The 20,185-nt window shown below is 46.8% G+C and overlaps 1 protein-coding gene across 2 annotated transcripts in view; it reads right to left on the reverse strand.

The window, feature by feature from the left end:
- NCAPD3 (non-SMC condensin II complex subunit D3) overlaps window positions 1-20,185 on the reverse strand; it is a 764,397-nt gene that overhangs the window by 612,673 nt on the left and 131,539 nt on the right. For both annotated transcript variants that reach the window (XM_078681814.1, XM_078681815.1), the window contains exons 7-9: window positions 2,412-2,499; window positions 1,638-1,771; window positions 575-647 (exon numbers count right to left, since the gene is read on the reverse strand). In XM_078681814.1, coding sequence (XP_078537940.1) covers window positions 575-647; window positions 1,638-1,771; window positions 2,412-2,499 — 295 coding nt within the window. The remainder of the gene's footprint in view (window positions 1-574; window positions 648-1,637; window positions 1,772-2,411; window positions 2,500-20,185) is intronic.

A 20,185-nucleotide genomic window follows, 5' to 3' on the forward strand; every position in this document is an offset into this window, starting at 1 on the left:
GTACAACAGTCAACTTTAAGAAATCCAGCTTAAGCTGGCCACGTCTTCTTTTAACAGCCATAGAGAAATAACTCCATATGTGCCTCAGAGGCTTCATTGAAACTGACAAACCACAGCATTACTTTTCAATGCTGAACCCCCAAAGAATCCCCTGGGTTAACCATCCACACCTCTTCACTAACCCTCTCACCTCTATTTCACCTAACACACCATGTACTCCACATCCTACTCAAACTTCAGTTCTGTCACTTTTTTATAATTAAAAACCTATATCACAAATTGTAAATGTGTAGAGTTTAGGAAATTAAAGTAAGTGAATGTTTCAGAAAATATCCTTATGGTATTTTTTGGTTAGCTATTTCAGCAATATTTTAGGGTATTGTGACCCAGACCACTTTGCTTGAGTCAATATTCTCACCCAATTCCCACAAGACAGGTCAGAGAATTGGATTCAAAGTTGCTACATAAATACGCTTGTGTGCTATAAGTGTTCTTTAAATCACAGGGGCAGTATTACTTGATGGTTTAAACAAATATTATTGAACATACAGGTAAAATGAAAAGACAACAGTACCTTGGCACAGATATGTTGCAATAAAATGCGATATGCAGGATAGGAGACTTCCTTTAACTCATCAATCAGGAAACTGAAAAAAAGAACGAAACTTAAAATCTAATAGGTCAGACAAAGTACAAGAGTTCCACTATGGCATTGCCTCAAATAAAACATAGATAACGTTCTTTAATCACGGCCTTCCAAAGAAGAATTTCTTGACTCTGATTCAGTTCACTCCAAAATAGAACCTCTACTTCCCCAGGCTGCATGATCAAAACAATTGTTCTCAGAGGTGCTACTTAGAAACCACAGAAAACAAAACAAATTGAGTCTACAAACATCAATCATGTGCAGAGGCACTAGTTTTCGCCTTTCCTTCCTGTAAGAGCCCATTCAATAACTGCATGATTTCTGTTGAAAAAACAACTCTGATAAGGGTAAACTCCGATGCCAAACTTCCCAATGTTTTTCAAACTCTAGCTAGGTATGGCTGTCCACTTCGGAAAGGTTCCTACCCGGACACATTTTAAAATCAATGCCAAATAGTTCATTTAAATCCAACTAAGTTCTAGACGGGACACTTACTCAATATTTTGCCTCTCTGCAATAAACTTTTTATGAACAGTGGGTCTAGTTGCACACAAACGAAAAGGCTCTTAGGCATTGCTATATTCACCCCATCGCACTCATAAGAACTAAACCCAGAGTAGTGATTCTTCATCGAACTGGTGGCTATCACCATTCCAAAGCATTAGACGTGTCATCATGTCCATAGAATATCTGCTCCCACTCCTTGATAAAGAGGTGACAGTGGGAAGCTTTCAGCTGCAAAGCAGGTGTTCAAATGAGGAGACTTTACCACATTTGAAGCAAGGTACTTGTGTTGTACCAAAGAGAACTTTGAATGTGTATTCAATATGATCTATTATGTTGCCGACCAATAATAGCTAAATACTTTTCTCCTGCATGAACCTGCCCCATGACTGTCCATCATTTACTAGGATATTATATGTTGTTCGACCTTAATGATCAAGCAAAATAACAATACATGCAGGTTCTTTCTGTGTAGCAAACACTTCACCTGACAAAACGTATGGCCTGTTCCCTGGAGTTTTCCACCTGAGCACAAATGTTGAGGAGCACAGGATTAGATCCTTCCCCACAGCGCATCATCAGAATCACACTGAGGATCCGCTGGAACAGGCGGCGTAAGGTCTGGAAGAGATGTGCAGGAAGTTCACAAAATAAGGCATACAGCATTCTGTTCTCTGATCATGCACCGCTACAGAATTACAGTTTGTTAGTAGAAACCATCACCCCAAAGTACACAATAGCAGATCAGATTGGGATCAAGGGGCCAGGGTTTACAGTCTGCCTCCTGCTACTGCCCTCAGGAATCGCAACAATCAACAAGTGCCATTCTCTAACAGTAGTACGAGGGGGGAAATAAAAACCGCTGTAGTAGTTAGGCACAATGAGGAGTCCTAAGTCAATGTTGCCGCAATTTTTGTATTCTAGTAAAAAAAAGTTTTAGAAAGAGCATAAAACCAAGGTATAAAGTTACTGTTACTGCTAGTTGCCCAATGGAGGCTGCATGTGTTGAAACTTCATCACTAGAAACTTTATGTATATCACTGTACGGTGTGAGCAAAGAAGGACCCTCTGCATATATCTCTGGACTAGGCTTATCCAAACAGCACCAGGCTAAAAATAGAAATTCTCCAATTTTTTTGAATCAGCAAAGTATAACGAAGTTTTAGTGCATTCAGGATAAGGGAGTGTAGACCTGGAAAAGGAATACCAAACCCCAAAAGAAATCAAGGGAGGGATGGGGGAAAATTGAAAAGGCTCTTACGTGATCCACTTCCCCGTGGATTGGGAGGCAAAGCAGCCATAGCCCACGATAGGCCAACTCGGGGATATACTTCATCCGGTTCACATCACTATAGAATAACGAAAAAAAGATAAAGAAATAACTGCCTCTGGTCTTGATTGTATTCTACCAAGCGAGAAAAAAGCTTGGCGCCTCATGGTACAGATATAAAGGCGTGATGGTAACAATTTTGTATCAGACAGTTAAGCTTTCTTTAAATCACTTGAATATAATTAATATCAGATGACCAGGGAACTAATAGGATGAGTTACAACCCTGGTCCATTAATGGACAAAACCAAGACATAAAAACGAATTGTCAACAATCCCAAGAATAATTTTCCAAGGCAGAATTCAGTTGAAAATCAAACACATCAGTTTAAATCAATAACGGAATACAACCCAAGTTGCAGATATTGACTTACTCAGGGTCAAATGACAGTTCCCCTAATCAGAAAGTGAATGCAGATTTAGAAACCAGTTTTATATATTATAATTTGTATTAAAAAGTGATGTCAAACAGCAATTGCAGTATTTATTTTTATCTCTGCCATCTGTCACCTAAGGGAAAGGGAATTTATTGTGTTTTTTTTTTTTAAATAACACTAACAATTTGAAAATAAAATTTCTCTAATTAATAACAGGACCTCAGTAGTCATGGATAACACTGCCAAGCTGTAGCAAACTGCAATGTCCCAGGTGTGGCACCCCGTGACATAACGGGAGCCGTCCCGAGGGGGGGGGGAGGGGAGGGGTTGGATGGCATGGCGGTACAAAGGGACAAGTAGGGTGTCCTGGTTTTGGGCAGCACTGCGCCCCTTCTATCTCATGTATATCCCCAGTGAGGTTGTGGTCTCCAGGGCCTGGGGTCCCCTTAATTAGTGTATGAGTGGCTGTTTGGTGGGGGGTGATGGGGGGCTGGAGGGGGGGGGGAGCCCCCCTTCCATTATGGCATTGCCCCAGGAAGGTGGCGGTCCCTGGGTAGCGGGGTCCACGAGACCCCACCGATATTCTTTAAATCAGCCCCACGGTGGTGGTAGCCCCGCCTGCATTAATAATAGACCGGGGCAGGTGCCGGTCCCCGGAGCTTTAATGAGCCCTGGAAGGGAGGACCGGTGTGCCTCCCTCTTACATACATTATTTGCCCCCAAGACAAGGCCCATCCGGAGTTTATTGTAAAGCAAGCACGGGAGCCCACACATCCTTTTTTTGTCACGATTTCACAAATAATGTGAATTTGAGGCAAATATATATATATTTTTAATGGTTTTATGCCGAGGCGGGATCCCAGGGGGACCCCAAGACCATGGCTTGGGTGTCAGGATATTCCTACGCTGCCCCCTTTTATTTTTTTTCACTTTTTTTGGGGGGGGACTCGGTTTAAAGCAGAGTCCCAAGATGACTGCCAATAATTCCTGGTTAAAGTGTTGGCAGCCTATCAAAGTAGTGCATTTCTCTACTCAAAGCAGTGCATTTCTCTGCACAATCTCACTATAATTTTAAACTGACATTTCTCAAAAACTAAAAACTACGGAACGGATTTACACCAAATAAGCAAAAGGCACTTCCCTGAACCAACATCTACCTCCCTGCCAAATTTGGTGTAAGTCAGTTCAGAGATTCAGGCTGTAGGTGTGGCTTAAAGGGACCTATATGAATTAGCATTGCAAAGGCACCCTTATTTCGCTGCCCATATTCTCTGTCCCCACTACACAGATCGCCCTCAAAGTTTCCATGACACACAAAACCTACATTGACACTTTTTTAGGGGAAAATTTCATGAAGATTGGCCAAAAGACACCGAAATTATAGCCAAAACAAAAAATGCTTTTCCTATGGAAACTAGGTTCTAACTATAACTACACACTACGCGTTTCGGCGTGAAAACGCCTTGCTCACGGACGTGAGCAAGGCGTTTTCACGCCAAAACCGTAGGGTATTTTCATGGTTGATGCATTATAAATCGTTTTGACGCAAACCTGGATTGACGTTGCCGGTCTCATAATGAGTGAACGCGTGCTGAGTTGCGCTGCGCTGTTGTCCCGGTACTTCCAAGGAGGTGAAGTAGGATGTATATTCACTGAAAAAAACATAGGTTTCAGGCACGTTATAATTAGTTGGACATTTCACTCGTACAAAACCATTGAAATTCCCCCGTTATAGTTAGTTCAGCTAACTTTAACTCGCGGGCCTGCTATGCACTGCTGATGACGTTACATTACATCAATCATGACATCACTGATGGCATCTCAAATGACATCACTGATGACATCATCCAGTGAATGTGTGTTTTTCTGAAAATTAAATATGTTTTATATAGGTATATCTCAAGGTCGATGGAAGAATAAATGGGTATATAAGTGTCTAAATGGATGATTCTTTCTGAAAAATTGATTGTATAACTGACTGATTAAGTGTATCTTAGTGAATACATGGGTTAGTGAGTAATGTTTAAATATATAAATATCTGTACAAGTCTCTCACTTTGTGTATAAGTGGCTGCATGGGTTGGTGAGTAGCTACATGAGTGTCTATATAGGTTATTTGTTGGTTTTTTGAGTATCAGTAGGAGTGTCAGTGTCTGTATGGTTCGCTGGGGGGGTATTACGTAGTGCATAGATGCATGAATGAGTGACTCCCTGTTTGTATGTGTTGAAGACAGCATGTGTGCAGGACTGTATGGGTGGATGAATGTGTGTGTGGATGTGTTAGTGAATGAATGACTCAATAGTGTCTTTATGAGTAACAACATATGTTTTAAACTAGTATATGTGAGTATTGGTGTATATAAGTGAGTATATGTGAGAGTGAGAGATTGGAAGAGTTCCTGTATAAATTAGTATGTGTTTCTATAAGTTTGCATGTGTGGCTATGTGTGTGAGTAACTCTATGGATGAGTGTCATTGTGTAACAGGATGTATAGGTGTATGAGTACATATGATGAGTGAGTACATGTACGAGTGACTGTATAGGACTGTTGGTGAATGAGTGGATGTGTGTGTGTGTAGATCTTGGAATTACTAAATAGGTGTGTTGTAAGTGGTATTGGTATGTCCATTGTTTTGAAAATGTTAGTTGCCATTTTTGAGTGTGTATATCAAAGGTTATATTAGGGTGAGAGGAGGTCTGCCACTATCACAAGGATGATGTCATCAGTGATGTCATTTGAGATGTCATGAGTGATGTCACTGACCATGTCATGAGTGATGTAATATGTGACGTCATCAGCAGTGCATTGCGGGCCCGTGAGTTATAGTTATCTGAACTAACTAGAACGGGGGAATTTCAATGGTTTTGTACGAGTGAAATGTCCAACTAACTATAACGCCCCTAAAACCTATGGTTTTTTCAATGAATTGCTAAGATTTCTTAAATGCTAATTTCTAACTAAAACGTGCCTGAAACCTATGGTTTTTTCAGTTAATTTCTAAGGTTTTTTAAATGCTAGTTTCCAACTATGCCTGCAGAGGTAGGACATGTGAAGAAAGAAAGAAAAAACACACAGAAAGAAGAAAAAGAAATGCAGAAATAAGCAACAGAAGTCCTCAAAGACGAAGAAAAGTGCAGGAAGAAGGAAGACGTGCAGAAAGAACAGAGGAGGTCTTGTTGCAAAATCATCCTGTACCCTCAACTTTTTCAGATGGGTACTGGTGGTAACTGACTAACCAGTCCTAGAGCCAGTGCTATGCTAAAAGACACTTAGAATACAGTTAAAACACCTACGTACACTAGGGAACACTATTCGTTGGGGTACCCCTGTGATTAACATGGCCTCCTCTGTAAGAACCTAGTACATAATAGAGCAGGGGGATTAAATCAAACTCTTAAAACGCGCCACGTTTGCACACTGGTGAAGGGAGGGGGGGGCTGAACTGATGTGTGCAGACACGCCCTGTGACCGTTTTCATTTGGTGGATAAAGTCCCCTTGAATCCTGAGTGTCCCTTGGGTCCAACTAGCCCACCAGGTATCTCCAGTAAGCGCCACAGAGCTGCGTTGCAGAGAGGTGTAAAAATGGGCACGGCCTGTAACACCTCTCTGCAACGCAGCGCAGTGGTGCTTACTGGAAGCACCTGGTGGACTAGTTGGCCCCCAAGGGCCCTCAGGATTGAAGGTGAACTATTTCCCCAACTTAAAACGCGCTACAGGGCGTGTTTGCACAATGTCATCTCATGCCCCATCCCCTCTCTTCACCACTGTGTAAACGTGCCCTGTGACCATTTTAAGTTGGGACATTAAGTCCCCTAGAATCCTGAGGGTTCCCTAGGGTCCAACTAGCCCACTAGGTACCTCCAGTAAGCGCTACAGAGCTGTGTTGCAAAAAGGTGTAAAAAAGGGGGGGGCCTCTGAACACCGCTCTGCCGCACAGCTCCCCGACGCATACTGGAGGTATCTGGTGGGCTAGTTGCACCTCAGGGATCCTCAGTATTCAAGGGAAGTTAATCCCCCAACTTAAAACGCGCCACGGGGCGCGTTTGCACAGTGGTGAAGGGAGGGGGCAGGGCCTGAGTTGACATGTGTGCAAACACACTCTGTGGCGCGGTTTAAGTTGGGGAATTAATTCCTCAGGGTCACTGGGGGCCAACAAGCTCACGAGGTACCTCCAGTATGCGCCAGAGAGCTGCGTTGCAGAGAGGTGTTCAGAGGCCACGCCCATTTTTACAAGACTTTGCAACGCAGCTCTGTGGTGCTTACTGGAGGTACATGGGACCCTCGGGATTGAAGAGGAATTCATTCCTGAACTTAAAAAGCGCCACAGGGCGTGTTTGCACATATGTCACCTCATGCCCCGCCCCCTCCCTTCACCACTGTGCAAACGGGCCCGTGGCGCGTTTTAAGTTGGGGGATTAACTCCCCTTGAATCCTGAGAGTCCCTGAGGGTCACTGGGGGCCAACTAGCCCACCATGTACCTCCATTATGCGCCACAGAGCTGCGTGGCAGAGAGGAGTAAAAAGGGGCATGGCCTCAGATCACCTCTCTGCAACACAGCTCCCTGGCGCATATTGAAGGTTCCTGGTGGGCTAATTGGCCACCAGGGACACCCAGTATTCAAGGGGAATTAGTTCCCCATCTGCAAACGTACCGGGGGGGCGCGTTTGCAGAGTGCTGCAGGGAGGGGGCGGGGCCTCCTGCGCGATGTATTTTTTATTTATCTATTTTTAAGAAGGGGGGCTGTGCGCCCCCCTTCTTTTCCTAATATTTTGGCCCTGGGGACCCTATCCCCCAGGGTCTGACCCCTTTTTCTTTAAATCTAGATTTGGAAGGGGGCCGTGGGGACCCCATCCCACAGGGCATGGCCATTTTTTAAATGTAAGAATTTATTTATTTTTTATAATTGGGGAGGGGGGCTCCCCTTCCGGGCCACTTATGGCCCTGGAGACCCCATCCCCCGGGGCTGGCCCTCTCCGTTGGGGACCGTGGGGGGAACCCAATCTCCTCACGGTCTCACCGGCTCTCCGCCTCCTGCGGGAGCCGGCATAGCTTTTCCACATGGGGAGCTGCTAAGATGCAGCTCCCTGTGTGGGAAAGCAATCTGCTTTGGTATTTGGAAGAGAGACTTCCAAATACCAAAGCAGAGTTTGCTATGGCAGGGCGGGGGCTATGCAAACTGAAGTGTCCCAGGGTCTCTGAGGGGTGGCGGGCCTCAGGACCATGACAGGGCTCCAGGAGGGGGGCGGCCCCCTCCCAACATTACAAAAGCCCCAGGGAGGTGGTGGCCCCGGGGCGTGTTGGGGGGCTCAAGCCGAGCCCCCCCACAGGTTTTTTTTTTTTTTAAACACAAGCCCGGGGGGGGTGGTGGTCCCCAGGGCTTGGGGGGGCCTTCAAGCCCCCCCCCACCCATGTAGTTTAAAAGCACCGGGGCTGGGGGGGCTGTGAGCCCCCCGCACATATTTTTTAAAAGCCCCGGTGGTGGCGGTCCCCGGGGCTGGGGGGCCCCTATGGGCTCCCCATTACAATAAAAATATTGCCCCCGGGACTTGGCCCACCCGGGGGCTAAATAGTAACGAAGCGCGGGAGCCCACGCTCGGTTTTTCTTTCGCGGCCATATCCGGGGATCCATCGCGCATTTTGCCGATTTAGGAAAAAAAAAATTGGTGGGACCCCCTAGGCAGGCCCAGGGAGTTTCTACCCTGCCCCCTTTCCTCTTTTTTCGCATTTGTTTGACTGATTTCTTGTGCCTCGGTTCTACCAAGGCACAAGATGGCTGCCAACACTTCCTGCTTTCGAGTTTTGACAGCCAATTATCATTCAGCTTGTGATCGGGAGGGTGCGCGGATCCTGCGCGGCCATAGACAGACATTTTCAATTTTGATTTTCTCAGCAAGTATTGAACGGATTTACACGATTTAACAAAAAGGGATCTTTCTGAACCAAAGGCTACCTTTTTTCCAAAGTTGGTTTAATTCCGTTCAGCAGTTCAGGCTGTAGCCGTGTCTAAAGTTTCCTATGGGAAATTGCATAGGGAAAACACGTTTTGGGACCCCCCCCTTTATTCTCAGCCCCCCCGCTTGACGAATCACCCCAAAACCTTCAAGATAGGAGCGGACCGGAGCTGGCCACGAGTTTTAAAAATTTCGCGAAGATTCGTCAATCGGTGCCAAAGTTATTGAGAATAGAATGTTGCGATTTTCCTAAGATAATAGGCCCTAACTATAACTATCTACTGGCGACTGCCAGTAGAGAATACATATACATACAATCATATATATACATAATATACAACTCTTTCGCAGGAAAACCATGACCCTGGCGGAGGCTCCATAGAGCCGAAACACAGTAGACCATTGCTGCTATAAATTAGCTTATGTTAATCACATCCTGGGGTACCCGTTTTCTCCTGCAAAGGTGTTAGATTGCTTAAGGACAGAAGGGCTTGCACCCGTAACAAAAGCACTGACACAATGGTGGAAGCGCCCATCTTTTAAAAAGACTGGTGGAGGGGGGGAAATATATAATTTTTTTTAATTATAAACAGGCATGCAAAGGGATGGCGGGTAGAACAGTAAGGAATCTGCAGGTAGATATAGTATCCACAAGCAAGAGTGTTACTGAAAGCAAGTCATTTTCCTTCTTTCATTCTTATGGATACTTCTATCTGCAGATTCCTCACCATTTTTTTTAAAGAATATATTGATTGAAATTTTTTTTAACAACATATAACATAGAACATTTATTAGGCCTCGCTTTATGTCGCCGGGTAGTAGCCCAAACTGGCCGTGTTGGCAGCGGTACCAATCTGGTTTACATATGTTTGGGTGTTCCCCTTATCCACTGTCACAGTTGGAGGAAGGGAAAGGGTGAAAGGGGGCAAGAAAGAAATCAAGGTAGAGCGAGAGAGGTATCACACAGAAAGTTTTACTATTTTTCTCGTGTATTTCTTGACCCGGCGGGAGTATGTTTGAGCTCCTAATGGATTGTTTTGAAAGGCCTATTCACGGCAGCTCGTAAGGGCCTAGGGCTTTGTCCAGAGACTCCCACATTTCCCTGAACGGTTGTCTCCAAGGCGAGATTTGTAGGGCTATTGTATCAGTGCCTCTAAGGTACGTCACCCAAATGATCCAGCCCCTGAAGGTTGCCTTAGAGGTGTCTTTCCTATTGGTGAGTATTATTTTAACTGCCACTGTTAGTAGGAAATCGATTAGGTCTCTATCTTTTTGGGAGTGTAGTTCTGTTAAAAATGCAGTGGTATGGGAGGAGCTTCGCGCGATTCCAAGATGGACGCGTGAGCTAAGGGCTCCCGAGACCCCTTCCGCCTCCCGCGACTATCCTGTTACTGATCCTGATTATGATGACGGGTACTTTTTATTGATGCCCTGCTGATGCCAGCGATCCTTTCAAAAATCGATTTGGCCGTCGGATACCGGACTTACTGCTCCCTGAACTTTGAGGCCTACATCGTATGCCAGCCGGGGACTTGAGTCCCCGAGGTACCCAGGTGGCAATTGAACAACAACGGCTGCTAAGCCACGCCCTCTGCCCCTGGTGTACTTTCGGTTTCGTTTCTGCTCCTTGTTGAGAACGCCCAATTCCCGATCGGAGTTCCGATTCTCCTATCGCTGCCAGCCTTTTGCTAGTGCTGTGTCCCTATCTACTCGCAGTTCCGAGCCTGCCACGACGAAGATCATTTTGACTGGACTCTACAATTCCAGTTGGGGCTCCTTACACGTCATGACGGGCAGAACAGTCGTTGAGAGACGCGGCGCCAGAGGTTCGTCCCGAGGGGGGGGGGGTCACCCAATCTCAGACCATTGATCGATTTACTCGACCGAGGGGCTCCCCGGGCGGATCGAGTGGTGCCCTGGAGGAAGCTGGGGACGGTACTCCTGATGACGAGGAGCCAACACTGAAAGACGTTATGGGTGCTATTGCGAGTGTCCGATCCACCATGGGCCAGCAATATGAAACCCTGGCAGCTAAGATAGATACGGTGGCGATCAATGTCACCCTCATCAGAGCAGACCTTGGGAAAACTAACGAGCGTGTCAAATCTCTCGACCTCAAGACCGCTAGTTTGACCACGGATGTCTCGGAACTCCAGACCACGGTCCGCCATCTTCGGACTACCTGTGACCTGTTTGCCAATCGGTTGGAGGATTTTGAGGGCCGTGCCAGGCGCAATAACGTTCGCATTGTGGGTGTCCCGGAGAATTTTGCCGACATGCCTGTGGATATCCTGGTGGAGGACCTTGTGCTCAAGCATCTGATACCGAAAGGCCTAAGAAAATTCTTCGCTGTGGAGCGGGCCCACCGTGTCCCGGGTGGCATGCCAAAGACGGGAGCCGCTCCGCGGCCCATAATTGCTAGACTCTTCAATTTTCGTGATAGAGACGCTATCCTGCAAGCTTCCCGAACCACTGGGCCCACTAAATTTGAGAACGCTTCAATTAGTTTTTACCCGGACTTCACTCAGGCAGTGCAGAAGCAAAGGATGGGCTTTACGGGTGTGAAACGGCGCCTCAGGGACCTGGGACTAAAATATGCCATGCTCTTCCCGGCACGTCTGAGAATCGAACATGCTGACCGCGCGCTTTTCTTTGACCGCCCTGAGGTGGTTAGTGACTGGTTGGACACTTTATCGACGCGACCTGAAGGCCCGGAGGACACAAGAGGCGCTGAGGAAGGCGTGGAGGACCAGGAGCAGTGAGTCTACATCGGCGAACCAGGATTCGTTGCAGAGGCTTAGAGACTATGTTTCAAGCATTGTGTTAATGCCCGGGGGTGGGGGGGGGGGTCCGGGAATCTTCCTCCTCTGGGGACTTTTCTCGATTTCTGTAGGTTAGTTTAATGGGGCGACAGGCACACTGCAAGTTGGGGTGGCTCTTCGGTCTACCGCAGGGGTGCAGGGAGGGGGGTTTGAGTTTGATGGGTTCACTGGGGGTGGTGGGGGGTTCTTTCCTATTTGTTTGTTTCGAGGCTGTGCTTTGCTTTACATTTATTGTCATGTGACTGTTTCGAGATGGGGGGCGGTCGGTCTTCTTTCGGGATGGGGGTAGGGGGCTTAGGGTGTTGAGCTGGAATGTTAACGGTCTTGGGGACAGGGTTAAACGTGGGATTGTGCTGCAATACTTGAAGAGGTGTTCCCCGGATGTGGTCCTGCTCCAGGAGACCCATTTGGTGGGCAATACATGTCACGCATTGAATAGAAGAGGTTATCGTTTGGTGGCGCATTCCGGCTTCACTTCGGGGTCGAGAGGGGCTGGTATCCTGGTCAGGACTTCCTTTCCCCTGGAGATAGATGGCACGGTGCTGGATGACAGGGGCCGCTATGCAGGCATTACGGGAAGATGGGAGGGGAAATTGATTTCCATACTGTCGATTTATGTTCCGCCTGGGCTGCAATCCACTACATTTGCCGATTTGGGTGAGGTAATTCTGGGTTTGCCTGATGGTTTGCTGGTATTGGGTGGTGACTTTAACTCTGTGGTGAATGGAGAGAGTGATCGTAGCCCCCCCAGACTCCTCCCAACGTCACAGTTATGGTTGGGGAAATTCTTGGATGCCTTCGGGCTGGCCGACTGTTGGAGACAACTGCACCCTGGCCGGCTTCAGTATACTTTCCACTCGGGAGCCCATGGAAGTCTCTCGAGACTTGACTATATCCTCGTGCCGATGGTGCAGTTGTTCTCTGTGCGTGAAATTAAACACCTGGCTAGAGGGATTTCAGACCACTCCCCGATATGGCTCCACTTGGATATCTGTTTGGGGACTGGGGGCCGAATTGCCCCAATCAATACATGGCACTTTCAGAATCCCAACATCAGATCTGAGGTGGTCAAATGCATGAATTTTTATTTTGCCGAAAATGAGGGATCGGTGTCGTCCCCGGTCTCCCTATGGGAGGCTTATAAGACTGTGATCCGCGGTCAGACTCTGTCCCTGGTTGCTGCTGAGAAGCGGCGTAAACAAGAAGAGGTGGTGACCTTGGAGTCTGAGATTACTGGGTTGGAGGAACGGTTGGAGGCTGGGGTTACGCCTGAGACATTGCATGTTTTGGCCCTTAAGCAATTTGATTACAGGGCTTTGGTGACTGCCTCGGCTGAGGCGATGCATCGTATGCAGCAGGGGCGTCTGTATGATGTGGGTGATAAAGCGGGGAAGTTGATTGCTTGGCTGGATAGGCGTGATAGAATGAATCGGGTTGTGCCTGTGGTTGAGAGACTCGATGGGGCGCGGGTCGTGGACCCGGTTGAGATAGTTGAGGTGTTTGCCCAGCACTTTCGGGTCGTGTACGCGCCGGTTTCGGGCTTGCCGGAGGAGGACTCGCGCTTGCTACTTCGTGATCTTGAGTTGCCCGGTCTCTCGGAGTCAGACGGGGCGTTAATGGAGACTGATTTCTCCGTCGATGAGGTTGCGCTCGCTATTCGCTCTCTTCGTTCGGGGAAGGCTACGGGCCCCAACGGTATACCGGTTGAGCTGTACAAGCTCTGCCCAGACAAAATGGCGCCGTATTTGCTGCGTATGTTTGCGGCGTCGCGAGACCTTGGATCTCTTCCCAGAGACCAAAGGCTGGCCTCTATTGTGGTCATTCATAAAGACGGCAAACCCCGCGAGTGCTGCTCATCGTATCGCCCTATTTCACTTCTAAATGCTGAACCCAAGATATTGGCGAAAATACTGGCAAATCGACTGGCAACGGTGATTAGCGGACTGGTTCACCCGGATCAGTCCGGTTTTATCCCCCAGCGCAATACTGCCCTCAATCTTCGTCGTCTGCATGGCGTCATCACGAGGGCGGGATCTCAGTGAACCGGCCATCTTAGTCTCTCTTGATGCCTCGATGGCCTTTGATACAGTCGAGTGGCCATATTTGTGGGCCACTCTTGCCAAGTTCGGCTTCGGTCCGAAATTTATTGCATGGATTAAACTCCTGTATGAACAGCCGTTGGCGCAGGTGGTGGTTAATGGTAGAGCTTCGGAGCCCTTCGCTCTTGGGCGAGGCACGAGGCAGGGATGTCCTTTGTCTCCGCTGTTTGCACTTGCGCTTGAGCCTCTGGCCGCCTGGCTCAGATGGGAACCTTCCCTAAAGGGTATTCGGTGGTCCCCTGGCTTCGAGGACCGTGTATCATTGTATGCTGACGACATCTTGTTGTATTTGACGTCCCCCCGTAAGTCACTGGGAGTCCTCTTTGATGTTCTGCGCTCCTTTGGACGTAACTCCGGGTTGGTTATTAATTGGTCCAAGTCCTGTATCTTCCCGCTCACCGGTGATCCTCTTTCTTTGCCCCGAGTATGCCCGATCCCGGTTTGTACTGATGGTTTTAAGTATTTGGGGATTTTTATTTCACTTGACCCTGCATTACGGTATGACCGGAACTTGTTGCCTCCGCTCGCCCGGCTTCGGTCGGACGTCGCGGCTTGGTGTGGTCTGCCCTTATCCCCCTTGGGACGGACAGCTTTGTTTAAAATGATGTCTCTTCCCCGGTTCCTGTATGCTGTGCAAAACACACTTGATCTAGTGCCGGCTGGCTACTTTCGCGAAATTGAGTGCCTCCAGAGGAAGCTAGTGTGGGCTGGCCGACCCCGTATTGCGTTGGCTAAGCTCACGCTACCCTGGTACGATGGAGGCATCGCGTTACCTGATATACGACGGTATTACTGGGCATCTCAATTGAGTGTCGTAAACCATGCTATGTATGGTCCAGTTCCAAATCCGGCTTTCGAAATGGACCGGTGGCTCTTGCCCGGGGGGGGATTACTACAGGGCATTTTATTCTCGAGGTGCTAGGAAGAATTTGACGGGACCCACTGGAGTGGCGGTACGGGTATGGGGCAGCGCGACTGCGGCTACTGGATGGACAGATAGGCTGACAAGAGCGACCCCTCTGTTTGCCGCGGAGAGGCTGGGTGAACTATGGACTTCAAAAGGGTTTGATAGATGGGACCTCATCGGGATCAGTAAGTTGGGTGATCTCTGGGTTAGGGATAGAGTGAAGACCTTTGCCGAGCTACAGGAGGAATATGGTTTGAATGCTTTGGAATTTTTTCGATACCTTCAGGTTCGTCATGCCATTGGGTCGGTTTTTCCGGCTGGTTCGGACATCCCGGAGAGGTCCCCCCTGGAAGACAGGGTGCTGGACGGACATGTTCCGGACAGCACTATCTCCCTTATTTATAAGAAACTTATTAATACTCGATCGGACTTGCTTGTTCACCTACGTAGTACCTGGACTAACGATGGGCTAGAACTGGATGATGAGGATTGGCAGGCCGCGATATCCTCTCCTAAAGAGGTTGCGATTCCGGCGCGTCTGCGACTCGTTCAGCTGAAAATTCTGCACCGGGTCTATGTCACGGGTCCCCGATTGATGCATATGGGTTTCTCTGAGGATGGACTGTGTCGGCGGGGCTGTGGTATGCTTGCTACCTTCCTCCACATTGTGTGGGAGTGCCCGGAGGTTGTGTCTTTTTGGAATGGAGTACATGCGGTGATGGGTGAGGTCACGAATGTTCAGCTGCTACCTGAAGCCAGGCGCTGTCTATTGAATGTATGGGAACCGAATGATTGTAATGTTGCTCAGACTCAATGGGTGACGCTGGGTAACATGGTTGCGAAAAGGGACATTGCACAATTGTGGGGTTCCCAGAGGGCTCCGTCGGTCTCCAGGTGGGAAGACAACATGGACTGGTGCATGTTCAGGGAGAAGATTGTTTATATCTCTCGTGGCAGGCCCAAAAAATGGGGTAGGATATGGGACCAATGGAACTCATTCCGTGGGGATATATGCGACCCCCCTTTCATTGATCCCCCTGACACGCCTTGTTCCCCTTGACTATGCGTTTCGGCTCCTCCCTGTACTGTGTTATCGATAGATCACTGGCTCTGGGTCCCCGTTCTCCCCCCTCCCCCCTTTTTTTGTTCTCCTGAGGGCTCTCCTGTCTTTTCATAATGTCTTTGGACTGTCTCTCCCCGCATCATATGGAACAGACAACGCAACTAGGGCATAGCCTTGTTTTTCTCCTCTTCGTTTTTTCTTGTTTGGTTGTTTTAAAAATGAAACCTTTCCATATCCTGTCGTTCAGGAATTGACTGATATCGTGCACCATGGCTGCCGGACCCCTGGTTGTCGGCTGATGAGCTGTGTAATTTTAAGTTGATTTGCGATATTGTGCTAGCCGGCCCAGTGGGTTGTAGGCGTATACCTGTCTTATATTTTTGCTAATAAAGGTTTTTAAATTTTTTTTAAAAAAATGCAGTGGTAAGGGTGGCAAATTTTCCTTTAAGTAGGCAACACAGCGTTTTGGATATGAAGGCGAAAATCCTCTCCCAGAATTATTTGACTTTGGGGCAGTGGTATATAAGGTGTGCCAGGTCCCCTACTTTATCGCAATTCCAGCACTGGTCATTTTCCCTCAGGCCCAGAGTCGCCAGGCGGGCCGGGGTCCAGTAAATTTTGTGAAGGAGCCAGAATTTTGTCTGTGCCAACACCGGGGAGATTTTGTTTTGCATGGGGGAGAGCCACAGTAGGTGGCGCTCTTTCGCACTCAGTGTGTCACCAAGTTGTCTCTCCCACTATGTGGTTTTTTTGTCATTCATTTTGGTCGAGCAGGGTCGAAGTTGTCTGTACAGGTGTGATACGTGATGGCCTATTCTGTTGAGGTTCGCTTTTGAATAGATTCTCATCACCATCCTCGTCACCAGGAGGTAGGTGCATGGTCAGTTATACTAAGAAATCATGGAGCACAGAATGAGCTAAGTGACCTTCCCTTCTCCTTCAGAATCCAGACAATATAGCTTTGCCATGTGAAGGGACGCTCAAGCTGCTCAGTATTGTCCCATTGTGGACTGCTTTGCCCTTCATCTTTCCAATGTACCCCACGAAGAGCAGGTTGTCCAGCCTGAATTTGTGGGTCCTGTCCACATAAATCTAACATCTCTCTTGGGGTCAACACAGTGAAGTCTTTCTTCCTCCTTCGTTGTGTGTGAAGGAAGGTAGAACGGTGGAAGTTTAATTGACTGAGCTAGATGGAAAGGGGTACACATCTTTAGCAGGAAGGCAGCCCTGGTTCTCATCAGCAGCTTGTCTAGGAAGAAAGAAGTAAATGGAGATTTCACAGCAAAGGCTTGTAATTCACACATCTAGATGACGTAAAAGTGATTAAACAGACGATCGTAAAAACTAGCAATCGTAAATGAGCAAAGCATCAAATGAGAAAAACATTAGGAATGTGAGAACTAGGTTGAGGTCCCACTGGGACATGGCTAAAATTAGCAGGGAAACACTGATTAAGAAACTGAGGAGAGTACAGAGAGCTAAGGAAAGAATCTATGGTGCAGAAAAATGGAACTGGCATCACCACGCAGCCAGGAATACTTTATGGCTCCAGTGAAGTCAATCAATGGACAGTAATATAGTGCAGCTTATCACACGAGAGGGTTTCCAGGTGCTCAAGGCATTGCATGTGATGCCCAGGTAGAGCCAGCACCTCCTACTGTCATATGACAGCTATTAAATAGTCCCTGGTTTCAGACTGATGCATGAGATTTCAAATGGTGAGGAATCTGCAGGCAGTAGTATCCATCAGAAATCTTGATAAATTAGAATATATATATATATATATATATATATATATATATATATATATATATAAAAAACAAATCGCAAATATGAGTAAATTGACAAGCTGACTTTTTGTAAATCGATAACATGAAAAAACAGAGCCATGTAATGAATAGGTTTGTCCCAGCTACAACTTTCCACCCACCTCCCCATCACGTCCAGTTTACTGTGTTATACTTTAAATGGACCCTACCTACAGACAGCACTGTTTTTCGTAGCACTTGGTGTTTGAAATGCTCCTGATCTAGTAAAAATGTTCTCTGCAAAATGCTCCACTGTGCCTTGGTGCGGGGTTATCCAACTAAATCAACAATACACCCCAGTGTCTTGCTGTACCATTTCAGCATGCCATGGTAAAATGTTTATATTTCATCACTTTTACTGCGAGAAAAGTGTAATATGCTTTGAAAAAGCCAACAGGCCTGGCATTGGCAAGCTGGTACGAATTTGTAATTTTTATTTTTTATTGCAGGCATGTGTCACAAAAAATATGCTCCTGCCTAAACATGGTGGCCAAGGGCATGCAATAAAATATTTACATTTTAACTAAATTGCCCACCATGTTTAACTTTAACCCGTTCAGGGCAGAGGAGGACACATTGACCAGGATGTGAACAATTCGTCCAACTGTGGGACTAGGGAAAACACCTGAGCTTGCCAGAGGGTTTACCAACACTTTTCAAATGTAAATGTAGTCACAATGCCCGAGAAATGGTCCAGTGGGACATCCTCGAACAGCCCTCAACTCACTAACATGCAAGGAAAGAGTTGGTTTGGCCGCTGTAGTCTGTATTATTGACAGTCACATTGCCAGTCAGAAGCCAAATTCCAACCCGAGCAGAGCTCCTGCCAAGCAGTCAGCATGCGAAAGACACAAAAGCAAAGAAATGGGAATTAAAGCATAATTTGCCGGCACTAGTCTTAGAGTCCCTATCAATATTAGCGAAGAAAAAGGTGCAAACAACGGGCTGGAAGCACAATTCCCTATACTCCCTTGAGTTAGAAGCAGATTCAAAGAACCTAGCATTCATCAATTTATTGACATATAGTAGCCCAGCACACTTTAAACACAAATTATAATAGTCTCAACAAACAGTTCAAAATAAGTCTAGTTCCATAAACAAGTCTATGTTCAATTTCAATTTATTCTTCATTCTTTAAAACCTTTTGAAAGCACCACTTTTGGAACCGCCAACGCGTTTCGTCCCATCCAGGGACTTCTTCAGGGCTTGAAAAGTAAATATAGACTATTCAGTTTGGTAACCTTTCATTGATTCGCAACTGTTGAGTATAAAGTCTCAAATTGTAGTCCCCTACATAAGGCCAGGCACCGGGGATGAGGTCCCAGGGGCAGAAATCTGGAATAACGAATAAATAGCCTTGAAAAAGCCCTGCGGGCGAAACGCGCGTCGGCTGCTGTCCATCTTATGAACTGTGGATATTAAAATCAGATCTCAACCTAAGAAGATTTCTTTGGATTCTCCTTTAAGACTTTTCGGATTTAGAATATACAGGACGCTGAGACTTCATTGACTGCCTTAGAAAAACCTCTATACTACTTGATTTAGAAATACTTATACGGTGTGCTCAGGTGTTGTACATACATACCACAGACAAATCCATTCACTCATCAACACAGCCATATGCACAGTCGGTAACCCATACAGCCCCTCGCAGATGCACTAATTAATCAATACACCCAGTGAATCACCCACTCACTCATCCATTTAGGGAGTCACACACCCCCTCGCCCACACAGACACTAAGGTACCTATACAGGTACTCAGACAACTAATCACTAACCCATATAGAAACTCATCTACCTACTCACCAACCCATGCAGCCACTTACACACCAACTGACAGACTGAAATAGACATTCACACAGATTATTCACTCATCCATGTATTCACTAAGACATGTTTACTCACTCACTTATAACGTCAGTCACACACCCACTTAATTATCAATTCAGACACTGATACACCCACTCATTTCTCAATATACCTTGGCGACTATATATATAGATTAAACTTTTTTTAAATTCAGTTACTGGATGAAGTCATCAGTGAGGTCATTTGCGATGTCATCAGTGATTTCACTGACCATGTCATGAGTGATGTAATATGTGACATCATCAGCAGTGCATTGTGGGGTGCCAATTATAGTTTGCTCAACTAAGTAGAACGGCCGAATTTCTCTGGTTTTGTACGAATGAAATGTCCAACTAACTATAACGTCCCTGAAACCTGTGTTTTTTTCAGCGAATTTCCAAGGTTTTTTATATGCTAATTTCTAAATATAATGTCCCTGAAACCTATGGTTTTCAGAGGTGGTTATAGTTAGGACCTATTTTCCATAGGAATTCACAACATTCTATTTCCAATAACTTTGGCGCCGGTTGACGAATCTTCGCGAAATTTTCAAAACCTGCGGGGCGCTCCGGCCCGCTCTTATACTGAAAGTTTGGGGTGATTTGGCAAGCAGGGGCGGAGAAAAATGGGGGGTCCCAAAACGTGTTTTCCCAATGCAATTTCCCATAGGAAACTTTAGACACGGCTACAGCCCGAACTGCTGGACAGGAAGCGCAAGCCGCAGCTCTAGGGCATGTTCCAATCTGCGCTTTGTTTACAGATCTTTACAAGAGGACTTTTCGGGGGCCTGAACATACCACTTTCCCCAAACACCTTGCAAGGCCA

The sequence above is a fragment of the Lissotriton helveticus genome, chromosome 3_1, assembly GCF_964261635.1.
Source record: "Lissotriton helveticus chromosome 3_1, aLisHel1.1, whole genome shotgun sequence".
In the NCBI taxonomy this organism is placed as follows: domain Eukaryota; kingdom Metazoa; phylum Chordata; class Amphibia; order Caudata; family Salamandridae; genus Lissotriton; species Lissotriton helveticus.